Source organism: Embiotoca jacksoni, unplaced genomic scaffold, assembly GCF_022577435.1.
Source record: "Embiotoca jacksoni isolate LCO1_2020_lvr unplaced genomic scaffold, fEmbJac1.0.p SCAF_2, whole genome shotgun sequence".
NCBI lineage: Eukaryota > Metazoa > Chordata > Actinopteri > Embiotocidae > Embiotoca > Embiotoca jacksoni.
The window spans coordinates 1,592,781-1,610,623 of NW_027185340.1; the positions used below are offsets into that span (position 1 = coordinate 1,592,781).

General features: G+C 39.9%; 2 protein-coding genes across 4 annotated transcripts in view; both read right to left on the minus strand.

Moving 5' to 3' along the window:
- Positions 1 to 17: 17 nt before the first annotated feature.
- On the minus strand, positions 18 to 9,215 carry sp3a (sp3a transcription factor). Of its 3 annotated transcripts, none has more exons than XM_069153833.1 (7): positions 9,054 to 9,215; positions 8,543 to 8,640; positions 7,491 to 7,577; positions 4,983 to 6,195; positions 3,442 to 3,628; positions 3,134 to 3,330; positions 18 to 2,195 (listed from the first exon to the last, which is right to left on the minus strand). In XM_069153833.1, the coding sequence occupies exons 1-7, from the start codon at positions 9,058 to 9,060 to the stop codon at positions 1,903 to 1,905; spliced, it is 2,082 nt and encodes a 693-aa protein (XP_069009934.1). In that variant the 5' UTR covers positions 9,061 to 9,215; the 3' UTR covers positions 18 to 1,902. The 3 variants fall into 3 exon arrangements, with proteins under 3 accessions (XP_069009934.1, XP_069009933.1, XP_069009935.1); XM_069153832.1 differs by having other exon boundaries at positions 7,491 to 7,586; XM_069153834.1 differs by lacking the exon at positions 7,491 to 7,577.
- Positions 9,216 to 15,574: 6,359 nt separating this feature from the next.
- LOC138200875 (obg-like ATPase 1) overlaps positions 15,575 to 17,843 on the minus strand; it is a 38,201-nt gene continuing 35,932 nt past the window's right edge. Inside the window, exon 11 of the mRNA XM_069153835.1 lies at positions 15,575 to 16,037. Coding sequence (XP_069009936.1) covers positions 15,936 to 16,037 — 102 coding nt within the window. The 3' untranslated portion in view covers positions 15,575 to 15,935. The remainder of the gene's footprint in view (positions 16,038 to 17,843) is intronic.

A 17,843-nucleotide genomic window follows, 5' to 3' on the forward strand; every position in this document is an offset into this window, starting at 1 on the left:
CAAGAAAAATTTGAAACTCACATTTAGTCATTTTAGTAAGAAAATCAAACTGCCCTCAGAGAGCAGGACATGGTACAACTGGGATACATAAAAAAAAAAAGAAAAAAAAAAAGAAATTTAAAATAAAGCAAAAATGACATTCAAGTGTAACAGAAAGATTTATATTGATGTTATATTGACATATTTATACAGAAGATTGGAGTGAGGATTAACCTTCAGTGTTAAATACAGATTATGAAAACGCTGAATGTTTCAGCTGAATCTCCTGAAGAAGACCGAGTGTCCATGGGAGGAAAACTGATCACATTACATATTTTTCATTGTCTCAAAAAGAGAAAAAAGAAAAAAAAAATGCCACCAGTAAATTCACTGTTCAGTGTGTACGTGTATTTAACAGTTTGGGAAGAGAGTTGGGGGTCAGACATGAGATAAACAACGTAACATGGAAGAGGGGAATGTAACATACAGTCGAGGAAAAACAACACGGCGACGGAAACAGTGTACATTTACTGAGAATGGGTATAATGGAGAGTTTCCTGGGAGTTACAAAACATTTTTATACAAAAGGATGAACCACGAGATTAAAGTGATGAGAACAGTGCTGTTAAAAAGAGTACCACTTTCAGCAATACACAGATTTTTTTTTTTTTTTGTACTGTGTGATAGGACTGACGGACTAGTGAAGAAATGCAAAGCTGTTTCCAAAATAAAAAAATAAAAATTGACATTTGATAAGCAAAAGGTAACATGATGACAGCTTAATTCACCTCAGCTTTTCATACATCAAAAACACATTTCTTCTCAACATCCCACCATGGCCCGAGAAGCTACAGGGGTGATTTACTCTACTTATATCACACAGTCACGAGTCACCCTGAGTTTGACGTCAAATTTGGCAATTACCTCCAAAAAAATGGCTTGTTTTTCTTTATATCACAACACAATTTCTTTTGTTTTGAAAGTCCTCCAAAAAGGTTTTACAAAAACACATCTGAATTACATATAATGGAGCCGTTTGAAACATTTTGGACCTTTAATATCACAAATGCTTTGTCTATGTAAAGCCCAATATAAATAGCTGTTCAGTCAAAATATTTAAAAAGCAAATAATGTGTATCATATCAACAGTATATGTTCAAGAGGAATTACAATACAAAATTTTGATTGTTTTTCAGTTTCACCTGCAAAATGTGAGTGCAAGCAAATTCATTAAAAAAAAAAATGGAGGAAGGAGGGCTTTGCAAGCAGACTGACAGCAAGGAAACAATAATGCATAATATTAAAAATAATAACACACATTACATAAGAAAATGTGCATGGACATAAACTAACTTTACTTCAAGCTGGATAGAAATTTGCTCTGCTGTGAGATTTAGTCTTTGCCCAAAGGAATATGGAACAAATCTAGCTTGCCACGGACATCATCAAAATATACCGTCAATGTAAAGGAAAAAAAAAAAAAAAATTGCTCAACTTACCAATAATTTTTCATGAAAAAAACACATTATTAACAAATACGTAGATTTAAAACAAACTGGAATCCTACGTTTCCAAATACACAATATTGTACAAAATAAGGCATTTCCTTGTGTGTTTACTGCAATGTCTTTTTCCACCTTAATCTTTTAGTCTCCACTTGGTTGTTTTTCCTCAGTAAAAACTGAGAAGGACTTGGACTATTTCTGTTAAAATATATATATATGTTTATTTATATATATATATATATATATACATATATATATATGTATATATATATATACACATATATATATACACATATATATATATATACACACACATATATATTTATAATTTTAGTTTTTCCTTCAAAACTTGAATAAAAATGCAGGTAGGAGTACACAGTATGTGAGAGGTTGCAGAAGTTCATAAGTGGAGTGTAAATCACTCCATGACTTCACTGGCCGCTACCGTGGTGACGAGCTGGAGAGGGATCTCCGCGTTGGCCAGGATGTCCTGGGCGTTGCTGGAGCCCTGCTGGATGTTGGTGAGGATGAGGGTGGTCCCGCCCGCCGTGGTGATGATACTGTCGGAGGACCCCGCGGATTCCATCGAGGCCACCACGGCGCTGCCAGAGTTCACGCCTTTTTTGTTCTGATGGGTTTTAATGTGCTTCGCCAGGTGGTCGCTCCGCATGAAGCGCTTGGAACATTCTGGGCAGACAAACTTCTTCTCTCCTGCCGGAAAGAAAATGAAGTTTGAAAGATGGGAGTTTGTGACGCTGAATACATTTGGAGAGGCGTGAACACGCCACCTATAAGCAGACAGAAGTCTAAAAAAGTGGCAGGCAAAGTGTCAATATGATTGACCCATGAATAAATACAACATTAAACAACGAAAGGCAGAAATGTCACTGACATCCCTGTTGTTAGAAGAGTTTTACTGTGTATGCAGTATGACCCCATGCCAATCTGTTACTGACAAAAATGACAAATTGATGCTATAAAACTGATTACAATTATGACCAATTAGAAGCCTCGAATTATTGAAAGTTAACCGTGAATGCAGACGGTTTCATATCTTGCAGCTGACAGCGTAATGAAATGCTGCTTTAGCTCGTCTTGTCAAAGCCCTCACTGTCAATCATACGGCCAGCTAACGCCACAGCATTGTGACCAAGCGCTAATATATTTTTCAAAAGGTCTGTCCCGGCGTTAAGTGTCATCACATTATGTATTTCTCACGCTACCGACTGCATTTGCAGGGCCATCATCTTTTCTACTTGTTGATGTTCCACCGATGGATAACGGTCGTCAGGCCGTGTCTAGGCTGAGCAGAGAATCATGGGAAATAAATAAAAACCAAAGCTAAACTTGTGAAAGCTGCAGCTCGCGACCGATTGTGATGTTTTTCTTGTTCAATCTGGTGTTAAAAGATCCTCCAAACTGGACTGTGGAACAAATCGCTCATTCCAAGCATGAAAATCACCAAGTCCGTGAAACTAAATACGGTTTTCAACCCTCACCTGACTTCTAACATGGAAATCCAGAGGGGTAGAAACGCTGTTATTTCCTACATGACTCACACTTTGCGGGGCACAAATTAACACATTTGACTGATTTTATGGATGTTTTCCTGATATGCAAAAAAAAGAAAAAGAAAAAAAAAGGGGCACCTGTGTGTGTTCTCCGGTGTCTCTGCAGCTCATCGCTGCGTGTGAACCTTTTTCCACAGAACATCCAGCTGCAAACAAAAGGGCGCTCCCCTGAATGCCAGCGCAGGTGTGCTCGCAGGTGCGACGTCTTTCCGTATACTTTCCCACAGCCCGCGATGTGGCAGATGTGCTGCTTCTTCTTGCCCATGCTGGATCCTCTGAGAAACACAGTTATGGACATTTAAGGTCCTGATATGTGCTTTGTTTTTTTCCCCTGTACAGATTGGAGAGGTGGTGGTGGTGGTGGTGGTAAAAGCCGGTTTGCTCACCTTCCGCCTGACTCTTTGCAGTTAGGGCATGTACATGCCACTCTGCGCAGCCTCTTGCCCTCCTGGCCCAGCTGGTCCTCCTCATCCACCAGTCGGACCCGCAGGTGGGACAGATCGCTCGTGTTCAGTGTGGAGTCGCTGCTCAGCTGCCACTCTCCAGAGTCGGGCTCTTCCTTGATCTGAATATCTGAAATGAATGTGTATGTTAATCTCAACACAAGCTTCACTGTTTAACTCACCACAAAGCCTGAAGAGTGACAGCTGCTTTGTAACTGTGCGTGACTGACAGCATGGCAGCAAATTTCACAAGTTCAACTCCACGGTGATGAAATAATTACTTGATTGACAGAAAATATATCAATGACAATTCTGATAATTAATTAAGCGTACCCTGTGGACTTTTTGGCCCACATGAGTGGCAGAAAATGGATCGATGGACTTTGCCACATTCAAAATTCCAAAATCACAATGTTTTGACAGCTATAATTACATAAAAATGAAACACAAAGTGGGTTTAAGGACACGAACAATGTGTTGTGTTGAGATGCATGTGGGCAAACTACGTTTACAGTGAAAACTCGACATGTTTAGATAAATTACCAACTAAAAACAATAGAGTCATTACTGGCAACAGCTTTAAAAACACGAGGGCTTCCTTAATTTTCTCTATTACATACGAGAGTAAACTCAGAAACTTGTTCTTTAAAAGTTAGACATGCAAAATGAGCAACTGTGGATGTGAATTTGTGATTATTTTATAGACTAAAGCTCAGACAGTTTGACATTAATAACATGAGGTATCCTTCAGCTCTGAGTGTCTCTGAAACCCACGACAATGTGACAGATAGCCAACATGCACAATTTTAGGATCTTGAAACCGAAACAACTAAATGGAGTTAAGCCATCGTTAATTTCAATATTTACATGTGTGCTTTCATGCAGTGACATGTCAACATGTCTTCAGCTGAAAAGACCTATTAACTGATCCTATTGGGAAAAGGTTTCATTAATGAATCCCCGTCAGTGTGACGGTGGAAAGTCTACTTTGAGCACAAAAAACTAATTTCCATTGACCTTCATTGCATCAGTGTAAGTAATTCAGTACATTGTGGCAATTTAAAAGGAATTTTCTTGCCTTTTGAAAGACAAAGAGGTGAAATTTTAAAGTAAAAATACAAGAAACTAAATATTAAGAACACAAGCACATAATTGTGGGATGTAAAATAATCACTTGGCCCTGTACACACTCACAGGTATTACCATTTTTTTTCTGGCTGATTAGACCTCTTGTCATAGGTGGGAGGAGCTAACACATTTCTGAGAACAGTACAGGTGTAATTTGTTCCACTCGAAAAAGGTGCAACTGAGCTAACAGGAGAGTCATAGAGGTGTCACTCAAGCCAAGTCTGCAGACGCCCACACAGTCCTGAGAAGAGGTCAAAGCAGTCCAAATATTCACCTGAGTTTATCACTGGTGGGCAGTGTGTTCACGAAGAGTTTCTTCTGGCGTGTGATCATCTGATAATAAAAAGATACTGTACCTCCAAGTGTGTCCATGTCTCCTTCCTGTTGGGCCACGGAGTTGACCGTCACCGTCTGCAGGTTGGGGATCTGCCCTGTGCTGATACTGCCCAGCGACAGCGTCTGGACCGGTGCCAGAGTTATCTGCTGGGGTGGTGTGGTGGGCAGCTGCAGGTTCTGCAGGTTCTGCACTCCTTGCACCTGAAAGGTCTGCCACTGTATCTGACCTGACGGCGTGACGGTCTGAGCTTGGATGATGAAGGTTCCTGGGTTGATGAGTTGCACGTTTTGCAGACCCTGCCCGCACGTCGCCACCGACTGGACCATCTGACCGTTGCTGGTCTGAACAGGCACCTGCTGCAGCTGGAGGATGGGCTGAGCCGAGGACACCTGCACGTGCTGTTCATGATTCTGCTGGATGAAACCTTCATGGAGACCAGAACTCGAGTTAACCTGCTCTGCAGCCACTGATGCACCTGATTCGCTTGCTGGAACCTGTAGCTGAGAGGAAGACGTTGGCACAAATATCTCAGGATTTGCATTTGAGTCATTCACTGGTAGTGTCTGTGAGATGTGATCATCTGTCTTAGCCAGACTCTCTGAGCCATCCACAGGCTGACTCGCCATAATTAGCTGGCCATCAGCAGTGACCCCTGTTGCTATAGTCTGAGCACCAGACAGGCCGAGGGATTCCAAGTCCACGCTGTTAATAGGAACAAAGGTAATGTTCCCGGGCAAACCCACAGGCACATTAGTAACAACCTGGCCCTGGTTGTTAAAGGTGGAGCTGCCAATAGAAACCCCCTGGATCTGCTGGACATTACCAGTCTGTGATATGAGGTTCTGGTTGTTATTAAGGATGTTTGCAGTCGATGTCACACAGAGACTCTGGCTCCCATCGGGTAAGATCTGAATCTGCCCCGTGGCATCATGAGTCAGAGTTGGTCCTTCCACGCCGGACGTGGAGAAGCTCAGCTGTCCATCTGCTGTCTGAATCTGAGGAATTACTTGGTATTGAATGTTAGGCACTGAATTGGCAGAGTCATCCGTTCCCGACGTCACAAAGATTGACTGACTCTGTAGGTTCTGGAGAGGAAGAACATACTGTCCGTTTGATGTTAATATTCCTTGACTTTGAATCTGTATTATTCCAGAGTCATCCTTCGCTGCTGTTGTGGGTGTTAACAGTTCCCATTTGTCAGTCCCAGTGAGCTGCGTAGATGGGTTTGATGTCTAAGAAGGAAAATAAGTGACATTAAAAAATGATTAAGCACCTATTCATAATGAATTAGCTTATGCAATGCAAAACTCTCACTTCAGACATCTTTTGTACAAGTTTGTAGAGACCATCATTTTGAAGATAATCAGAAATATGGTGGCAAAAGGGAATTTTTATTAAAGATTCTTCGCGTAAGTAAAACCAAGGGAGAGTTTTGTTTCACCTGTATGTCGCCGCTCTCACAGACAACAGTGTTCATTCAGTTGTTTGATCCACAGCAGCGTTTTCAACAGTCAAAATGAACCGGCGCAAACACAGTTGAGTTTGTAACGACTATAGAAATACATCAAGCAGGTGCTGCGTGAAAACAGCCTGACAGGGTTTCTTACTACTTTTAGCATTTTTGAAGAAATATACTCTGAATAAATCCATAAATTGGGACCAATTGGAAATTGAACTGAAACAAAGCCAAATAACATTTTCCTATAAAAAAATATGAAAACCAAAAACTGCAGCTTTACTGGCAGCACATGAGACACTATGATCTGTTCTTTTTCTCCTTTTAAAGACATAATGTAGTTTAAGCTCACACTGAAATGTTGATATCCCAAAATCTTCTAGGATAAAACATAACTGAGCAACAACAAATACACATACTGGCCTGAAGACTTCATGTTAAAAAAAACAACCGTGTATAAATGAATCGACATTCCAATAATAATAATGTCTTAAAAATTAGAATAACAAGATCTTACAATCCTGATTCTGCGGCAACTAAAAGACATATGCTCACAGCTGTAGGTGACCAATCTTATCAATAAGCACAAAGGCTTACAAGTTTACATCTTGACCTATATTGACTTATCTTGAGCTTTAACAGATCCTCATTGTTCCTGATATACTTGTGCTGCACAGTTGTTGTTAATGTTTTATCAGAGTGAATAACAGATGAAGAATCTGTCTAAACCACATAACATATGGCAGACCCGGTTACACCCAGTAATTGTATTTGTATTCAACCTGTCCAGTATAAAAGCTGCCTGGTTTAGCCTCAGTAAACATAGTTTATTAAGGACCTGTTATGTGCCCAGAAGGATATAAATACCCTTTTCTGAGTCTGTCTTAGTATATAAATGTTCCAGTTGTGGCGATGGGATTTCCTCCTGCTTTAATGCCTAAATGTATTGGCTATAAGTCTATCAAACAAATACACACTTACCCACAATCCTACCACCTGTTTTGCTCGGCTGTGATTGAAAGCTTGACTTCTGCTAAAACTGTATCAGACGTAACAGAGGTGCCGACTTACCACATCAGCGGCAGCACCTCTGTCCACCTCTGACGATGGTGACCCAACCTTAGTGCAGGTCGTTGCTAGCAGGTCGAGGGGTGACGCCTGAGTGTCCTACCCACCACGGGCAAGTTTAAAAGGAAGAAAGTGGGCGGCCATTAGTCCGGGCCACACAGGCAGCGTGACTCATTGCTCAGGAGTGAAGACTGGAAGCGTGAAAGTTAAAAGGTAGTGGTGGGATGTACAACTTTTATTCAAGTACTGTACTTAAGTTCAAGTTTAAGGTATTTGTACTTTACCTGAGTACACTTCTACTCCATTCAATTTACGACATTTGTCTACCAGCTCTACTTACCAGTTACTTTTAAGACAGCTGTTTTTCTGTCTCAGTGACGACCACGTATACAATTAGAATTTATTTTGATAAACCGAAGGACTGTATTATCTACAAATCTCTAAATTACATTAAATCGCATTTGGATTTGTTGTAAAATGAAGAGTTTCTTTGAGCTAATTGACTTTTGTGGAGATGCAAACTTCATTAACGTCGATTAAACTCAACAGAAAGATTAAAATAAGCAAAACCTTTAATAAGTACCGTAGTAACACGCTCTGATGTATCAGTAATATCAGTCCTGAAACATCATTAGAACAGACATAGTGTGTACTTGTGCAGTAAGTACGCTTTGCTGATACGACTCGAGTACTTTTACTTTGAATGCAGTACTTCTACGTGTTGGGGAGTATTTTCAAAGTGTGGCACGAGTACTTTTACTGAAGTAAAGGACCTGAATACTTCTGTCCACCACCGGTTAAAGACTCGGTGAGCCCCTCAGGTCTGTCACCTGAACCCCAACATGGGAGGAGGTGTGTGGAGGAGACACCGGGAGGACACCGGGGGGACACCGGGACACTGGGAGGACACCGGGGGGACACCGGGAGGACACCAGGACGACACCGGGACACTGGGAGGACACCGGGAGGACACCGGGACACTGGGAGGACACCGGGGGGACATTGGGAGGACACCGAGGGGACACCGGGAGGACACCGGGAGGACAGGTTCTTACCTGACTGCCGACGCCGTCCCCCTGCTGCAGAAAGCCGCTCTGACTGCTGTCCACGTCCAAAGCAGCCATATCATGTGTTTTTATTGGCTGTTCTGGAGCTGAAGAGGGAAAAAAAAAACACAAACAAAAAAAAGCACAAGTTATAATTCATCTGAAAGTAGCAGCGGTGGCTACCGTTAGCTAAACAAACCTCACGCAATGATCGCATCCGTCGCGTTCTTGTGACACAAGTGAACCAGCTCACAATAAAAACCCAACATCGGTCCAAACAGCGCTGACCTCCGTAAAGATGAGAAAGTATTCACGATAAGAGAGCTGCCTGAAACGAGCTAATTCAGTTAGCTAAAAGCTAACGAGCGCAGCCTTAGCCACCGCTGCTAACTTAGCCGGCGCTGATTAGCAATATCACCGCCCAATAAGCCTGTTAGCCTGCTAGCGAGCTAATTTAGCCAGAGGATGCCCGAGATAGCTTGTTAGCATACGTGGGTGAAGAATAATGGATTTTACAAACCAGTCATTGCGCGACTTCTCGTGAAACGGAAGGTCCTGATAGTCACAAGCCGCCGGACATGATCAGCTGATCACACTGATTGTATCCGCTTAGAAATTGATGATAACTGTCAGATTTGTTTCTATTTTGATTGACGGGCGGTAGGTAACACAAAGGGTGGGGCCTCCACTGTTGACTGGGAGTATGTGCGTCACATACAGGAAATCCCGCCGTTCTGCACGAAGCTGATTGGTTGATCGGTTTTCACGCTGTGTTGTTATTTGTCAGTCGACGTGTCAATCATCCTTTGTTGAAATTGTTCCTGTTTATTATGCATTTTCGAGGTTACAGTGTTGATGGCAGTGAGGATTGTAGTCCCAAAAGAAGTATCGATATCCTTGCTTAAGTTAAAGTACTAATGCAGAAAAATACTCCATTACAAGTACAAATCCGGCATTAAAACTCATTAGAAAACCCGTATTAGCAGCAAAATGTAGTTAAAGCCTATTATAATAAAAGTATTGGTTTGGTGCCTCTGACTGATAATGACATATTAGATTAATGATACTGAAGGATCAGTGCGCCGGCAGCATGTTAATGTAGTTGCTGCTAGTTTGAACTACTTTATATCCAGTTTTATAAACAGGGATAAACCTAAAGGGGTCGTCAGATAATTACTGCGAGAGGTAAGAAGAAAAAGAAAAGTTCTGATTCACGAATCTGTTTTTGGACTTTTTACTGTATTCTTCGATGTCATTGGATCATTTGACCATTTATTTAAATGAAACCAAGTTTAGAGGGATAAATCACTATTTGGTGGAGCTGTTATCAACTCAGACATCTGAAATGTGACTTGACGACACCGTTTTTTTTTTTTATATAAGACACCAGAAAACAAACAGGCTGGAACCCACTGGATTAATCTTTAACAAAATGTATTTTTAAAAGCTTGTTATATTATCCATTGTGTCATCTTAGTAACTAAAGGTGTCAAATAATTGTAGTGGAGTGGAAGTATAAATTAGCATAAAATGGAAATACATTTATGACATACAAGAACCTTAAGAATTGTACTTAAGTACATAATTTACATAAGTGTACTTTGTTACTTCCCCTCATTGGTAACATAGCAATCAAAGAAGTGCAATCAAAACACATTCATGCTTTACTGTGTAACCAATCCTGACTAAACCCCTGGAGACCAGAAACCCCTCTGAGTCACAATAACTGGTCCACTATTGTCCTGCCAGCTGTCACATAACTTCTGTTAAGAAATACCACTTTTATTGTCCTGCTGCATCACAGTGGTCCTGGTCAGCATGCCATTTCCTTATTCTAATGTTCTGCAAAACATAAAGATCACTCGAAACAGATGAATAATTTTAAACTTTATAAAGATTCTTTTTCCACAACTCTGGGATCCAAAATCAAATCCAATACATCTCTTTTTCCCCATTTTATAATCTGCAGACTTCCGTGTGCAGAACATATTGTAATAATGTTTTGACAACATGTAGCGTAACTTTGCTGTCTGCTTTAAAGACCGAGTTGGTGTCCTGCTGTGACTGAACTGCTGAGGCTTGATTGCTTGATAAGAAAAGATTTGGTCAATGCATCTAAATTTTTTCTTTACAAAACAGATTAACTGTTTTTACAGCAATAACAAGTGCAATTCTGAATCTGAATTTTCCCATGATGGCATTGATCTTTGTTCTCATATGTTTTTACAAACTTACAGAGGCATTTTCTTACTTGAAAATAAGAAATTGAAGAGTTTTTGTGTCAATTACTTGGGGAAAAAAACAGTCCAGACAGAATCTGAGTTTGTATTGACTGGATTTCTTCCCCTCCATCTGATTGTGCACATTACAACATTGTGAAAGTGCATTGAAATGAGAGCCTGCATGCTATTGTATCTGCTCTGTGGCTGTGATGCTATCAGGATCCCACTTCTGAGTATTATTTGTGGTGTGTCAGTTCCTCACAGTGTGCGACCGCAGTGAGGCTATTTCTCCCAACCTTCAATTCAAACTTGGCCCATTACAGCCAGACTACAAAAGCACTTTCCATGCACTCAGGAGCTCACGGCAGTGAATGGTGGATATTTCCAATCACTCTGCTGTCAATCCAAGTGTCAGGTAAACACAGGCCAATGGAAACAGCTTTAGAAAAACCTTGCGGCTATGTCTGTCTTACTCCAGGAGTCCTTGGAAACATATCAACAATTTCTACAAAGACCTCCAAGTTAAAGGGAAAAGTCAAATATCCTAAAAGCAACAGAAATGCAACACGGTGGTGGATGCAGTGGCCTACACATGACACGTTACTGCTATCGTGTTTTCTTCAGACCTGTGAGTGTTGTCTTCAGCTCGAGCTGCAAACAAAGGAAATTAGATTGTATTGACAGACCTTGCATTCACCTCATGAGAAGAATCTGTGAAGTCTGTAGAGCAATTACCCAGTGGCACTTTCAGGACATCGAAAAGGATTCAATGTGACAGATGCACCTGTAAATAGGATCATAGGCCTTTTAGCTTTCAGGTTTTCTTTTAGTAGCATGGTGGGAAAATGTGAGACAAATGCTGTCCTTTATTAACCATCCAATTATAAGCAAAACACTATTACTAATGCAAAAAAATATTGCTTTTCTATTATTCTATTATTATCTTATTGCTTCTGTATGCTGCTGTAGCGAAAAAAAATTCCCCTCTGGGATTAATAAAGTAACTACCTAACCTAACCTAACCTAACCTAACCTAAACCCTCAGTTTCTTCCGAGAGTGAATGTTGCTGTTGTGGCACACTGCAGAAATGTGAAAGATAACTGAGTGAGTCCACAACGGCTCTGTTTTGTATTAACATATTGACAGTTGTTTTCATGAAGGCCAGTCCAAGACAGAGTGACCCCACGGAGAGAAAGTGCCCTACTGGAGGCACTGTAAATGGGACCTGAGAGAAAATTGAAACTGGTGCAGCATGAAGAAGTGTGGATGGAATATCAAATGTGTGTTGGAGACAACTCTGAAGCACCTAAGACAGAAACAATCACACTGTTCTTTGTGTGAGGTCCTGAGGATTGACAGTTATACATACAATTAGGGTTCAACATTTTTATTTGTGGAAATTCAATGAATTTTTAACATAGTTTGTGGATATGTTTTCCATTTTATACCAGCATTAATCGGCCTAGTATGTTGAAACATACAAAGAACTCTGGTTTTCTGTCGCTTTCAAGACTAAACAAAGACAAGCAGGCAAACAGGTAGAAGTATAAAAATAGAGTTTATGTTTATATAAAATAACTTAACAAAAAACATGCTGTGAAAACACGGGTGCAAAAGCATAAAGAAATGTAAATACATATGATCTATACTAGTATCTTTAGGTACATATACAGAAGTATGTGTATGTTGAGAAGTACATTTGAACTCAGTGGCCACTTTATTAGGTACACCTGTACAATTAAATGTAATATGACATAACTCTTGTGTCATAATGTAAAGTTTATTTTTTGATTGTTTACACTTTTATATTTTTTAACTCAAGCATGTTTTAGTACTGAGGTTGGCAGGCAGTGATGGTGTTGCACCAGACACTACTCTATTCAGAGGTGTTTTTAATATTCTGCCCCCCTTGTTTTGTAAATAGAAAATAAAATAAATAAGAAGCATCTGCAAATATAATGTCGTCCATTACATAACTTTTAACTATGACCTCAGAAATAAAAAAAAAATATCATTGAATTTATACATTTCCAACAAACAAAAACAGTTACAGAGGCAGAATTTATGGCACTGAATTGAAAACAGATTGAGCAGGTGTACCTAATAATGTGGCTATGTATGTATGTGTACAGTATATGTAGCCCACTTAGACAATCAAGTGAAATAAAATACAAGGACACTACATGGTATTGCACACTGTGTTTATTGTCTTCTAATAAACATTGACAAACAGATGAGTTGGTATTGCAGGATTATAGCGCAGGCTTTGTTTTTGGACATCTGCGGCGATTTAAGTGTTTATTGTTTATTATAATAACATGTGGAATGAAACCTTTCAAACTAAATCCTATTTTGCTGCATTTTATTGAACTATTAAAATACCTAACCGGTTGTTAAATAAGAAAATAAATAAAAGTCATTGTTTTCAGCAGTAACAGCAGAGAAGACGAGAAACAAAATTCCATATGATTGAAACACTCCTCTCTGAGCCTCCTGTGGGTTGTTTATGGAATTCCTTTCACTCAACACTGACCTGTTTTATCACCATGACAGTGAGAGCAATAAATCAATGCACTTAGTTGTATCATGGCAGTGCAACAGCACGAAGGAGAGGAAATTGTTGCATAAACGTGAACATGAAGTGTTATTTTAGTCCAATCCTGTTTCGTACTCTGTGTGCAGCGCATAGTATAAGTGTCAGCAAGAGAAGTCACACAATAGGAACACTTACAACATGGCAACACTTTTATTGTCATCCAAAATAGAGATAATTTCTTCCCAATAATAATATGATACAGTAATAACCACTGGATTGCCCAACACAATCCCTCGTGCATAGTTTCTGCTTTGAAAAATGTCGTAGTTATTTATATGTTTATTTGTTATAATAACTCATGATTTTTTTTTGTTTCTATTCTTTAAAGGCCTTTGGTGTGTGTGTGTGTGTGTGTGATTTATACCAGCAGGCCGTGGTCTGTTGAGTTGGGTGTGTGTGTTAAAGCTCTGTGCCCTTCTTGGTTTGTTGCCACTGTGGTTTGCCTCGGGGCAGAGTGGCACCACTTGATTGATGGTGCTGACAGAACGTTTGTACCAACAGAGATTCTGTCACATATCTGGGATCATTTTATGAGTCCTGATGGGCAGCTTTTTACAATACGCCTACGTCACCTGAAAATGTTTATGAATGCTTCGATACTTGTTTTCACTGTTAACTGTGGGCTGTGTTTGCATCTGTACTTGAAATGTTTTCCATGATGTCTGGACAGGAGGACACCCAATGAGTTTACAATTCGTTAATCTTTACTTCTTCTGTGACAGCAAAATGATTGGTATCAATCCCTGAAACAGCATGTTGAGGATACACAAGAGACTTTTTTTTCATGGTGTTTTGTTCTTACATCTGCATGATTCTAAATAGCTTTATTACTTGTCCTGAAAAGATTTATTGTCACTTTATGAAAAACAAAATACTCCAAGATCCAGACCACTGGGAACAACTCATCAATCCCTGGGCCTCAAAACTGCAGCAGATGAGTAATCTTCTGTGCAGGGTTTAGGTTGGCCAACATCACCACCACCACCCCGGGAAGAATGCAAAAACAGTTTTGTCTCAAGCCTGCACTGTGCTCTCTAGAGGATTTGTATGGCTTCACTTAGAAAACAGTCAGCTGAAATCAGCCTATTGTAGAGGTATATGTACAGTATATGAGAGGCGGTATGAGACATGTTGGTAGCAGCAACTTCCTTGATCTACTGTGTGACATTTGAATGATTAAAATCAGTGGTTTATGCTAAAGCTACCAAGCAAAAGAAAGCTTAATGTTATTTGATATATATGTTGTCGTCCGTCATTCTTTCTAAGTACCCACAGTAAACATTATCCTATATTTTACCACTGATCTCAAAGCTTAAAGACTATAATCCACCTTATTTCCATGACAAACACTATATGCTTTGTTGTGCTAGCACAGCCTCAGCTCCATAAAACATTCTATCCAAAACTTGGATATGTAATACTCTTTCTGTAAAAAGACCATTTTTATTCAATCTTTTTGTTCCCATCCGAAGGCCATTTTTTTCTCCGCAGTCTTAATGGTTGCAAGATATTCAGCAAAGCACTGCTGATCTACAGCTCTTTGTTCGGACTCCCACGGAGAATACAATCTTACTTGGAGCACTGCGGCTGCAGCCATACAATTCCATCAGCATAAACGCTTCACAAACACTTACACACAAAGTATAGGGGGCGAGAAAAACACTACTTCAGACAACAGGAATCGTTTTCTGGTTGTGCTGGTGGATTGTGCCAACTTCTATTTTCATACTATAGAGAATATCCTAAAATGTGGACTTTTTTTGGTGAAAATGTGGTTTGAATGAATATTTCTTTTATTTTTGTGTAGATGTGTATTGGGCCTGATTGTTTAGAGACTGCAGTAGGAAACTGTAAACATAACAAACATGCCACTCTATCAATATTTAAGGATTGTAGCTAAGTGCAGTAGGGACAGTGAAAGAGAAGGCACACATATTCAATAATTGTAAATGTGATTAAAATTGTAAAAAAAACAAAAAAACAGGTTAACTCAGTTTCTCTAAACAATCATTTAAAGTGACCACTTCCTTTGGTCAAAACACCTGCATCCTGCATGTGGCTTCCCAAAATCAGCATCACAGATTTAATTATAATTGTCCCCTCTATGCTACAGTCAATGTCAGCTGTGTCTTTTAATTCTCTAATCAGTAGCCGGCAGGACCGCTATCACCAGCCCCATGCAGCTTCCCACTCAATACAGACATCCCAAAACACACACAGACTGGTTTTGTCAAATGTTTTATTGAGTGTCGACATCTGGGCTACTGTAAAACATGCATTATCTGCAGAAGGGGGAGAGGAGCAGGTGGCATTGTCCTCGCTGTCAGCTGTGTCAGTGCTGGCACCCGTGATGGAGATTAATGAAGTATCTGGAGAGTAATATGCTCCTTCAAATGCTGCTACAATTTGGAGTGGGGGCCGATCCTGATCTTAAATAGCAAAGCTGTCAGAGTTTACTGAACCTGTGCTTTGGCACATGAGGGGGGATTCGATCCTACAGGAAGTGAGAGAGAACTGGCAATGTGTCAGCCAAAAACAAAAAAGACAGTACGCAGCGGTGTAAACAAACATATCGTTCTGGTGTCACTTTTTCTTTGGCGCATTTGGTGCATTAAATTTGAAAAAGATGATGTCTCCATCTTCAACAATGCAGTTTCTTCCCTGTTGTCTGTATTTTCCAGCTGCCTGTAACAAAAATAAAAGCCAAATTAAAATAAAATATAACACCAAATATTGTATGATGTGCAGGTTACAGACTAATGCTTACTTTATCTATTCCCTTCACTGTTATATTTAATATTATAGAACACATAACGACCCTGCATATTGGAAAAACATATTGGAAAATAATGCAGGATTAGTATCCAGTCTATTTTGTTGTCTACAAAAACTAAACTGCTCTTGCAAATGTCACACTCTTGTTCCTCTATGCACACGTGCACAAACACACAACAGCATGCATGTTTTGTTCAGAGGGTGCCTGAATTCCCACTGAGTGAATAATCCTCTCCCCTGCCCATTTCAGTTTCATGTGCACAAGCACAAAATGTTAATAAGTCTTTGATTACAGCACTATGAAACTTCTCAAGGAAACAGAATAAGTTCTAACATTTCTTTTGTATACAGTAAGTGTTTGTTCTCCTTCCCGGCAAACTCAAAATAATTGACTTGAAGTGCTAATACGGACAGGTTTATGCATTCTGGTTCTGCACAGTGCACAATTAATTAGAAGAATCAATGTCCCTTTAAAGGCTCAGGAGACCATTTAATCCAAGCTCAATACCACCAGAAACACTGGATGGAGAGGGAGACAGGAAAAAAAATCAATGGCTATTTGTGATTCCTGAGTATGTATTAAACCAGACACGTCTAACTGGTTCATTTGCACTTGAAAGCAGCCATCTGGAGCAGCAAGCTTGGCTTAAGCAGATATGATTACTAATAATGTGATATCCCCGTACACTGGCCCTATTCAGACAGCCTATTCCCACAACTGGCATTAAATAGCGTGGACCTTAATGCCACAGTCAGAAGCGCTGCATGTTCTTCTGAGGCTCAAAAAGGGATTAGTAAGTTAGCATGCAGTAAGGACCTGACACTCAGATCTCAACCGTGGATAACAATGGTGAAACCCCCCCAGAGACCGGCACATTTCACCCTCTGTTTGCAGCTTATGAAGGGTGTGGACAATACACTGCCACTGCATTAAATATCAAATATTTATTAAATATATATAATAAAAAAAGAAGAGGCTTGAATAGTAAAGCGATTTAAATGTATTTTAGTGCTTCCTTTCCACACTAGTCCCCGAGAACCCTTTGTGCCACCATAATTACATTAGTTGAGTCTGTAAGTGGGCACATGGAGTCGATGGTGGTGATAGTGGGATTGCAACAGCATGGTTTACAGCTGCTGCTCACAAGTGTCACACATAGCAAGGTTACAGTCACTTCTGCTTTAATTTAGTTAACTTAAATTTTGGTCGTGGAAGAGAATAAATTATAAAAAGTACATCTTTGATAAGAAAGACATGTTGATTAGATGATTATTAAACTCTGTACCATCAATTACGAAATTGCAGTTTGCAGATGTATTACTAAATTAAAGCCAAACCTAAACTTGTAGCAGGAAAGAAAAGCATTTTAATGCCTGTACCGGCTGTAGTTGGCGCCCAGTTATTGTCTTCACAAATACACCATGAAATCAGTTATTACATTTGACAGGAGTGTGCACATGAACAACCCACAGCACAGTTAAAAGGTCAAAACAAACACTGGCCGTCATAAAAAAATAAGATATGCAAGTCACATTTCAGTGCTACTCATCCATGAAACAGTCCTTATTTGAGGAATTTCACACTTTATTTAACTTGCCGCTTTCTATCACTGTCACGTGCCTACAGCGGCTTGGGGGATTTGGCAACAGAGAGAGCTCTAAGCTAACAGCGCACTCTATAGATCTGATAACTGCCTGGTGAGGTGAAGAAGTGCT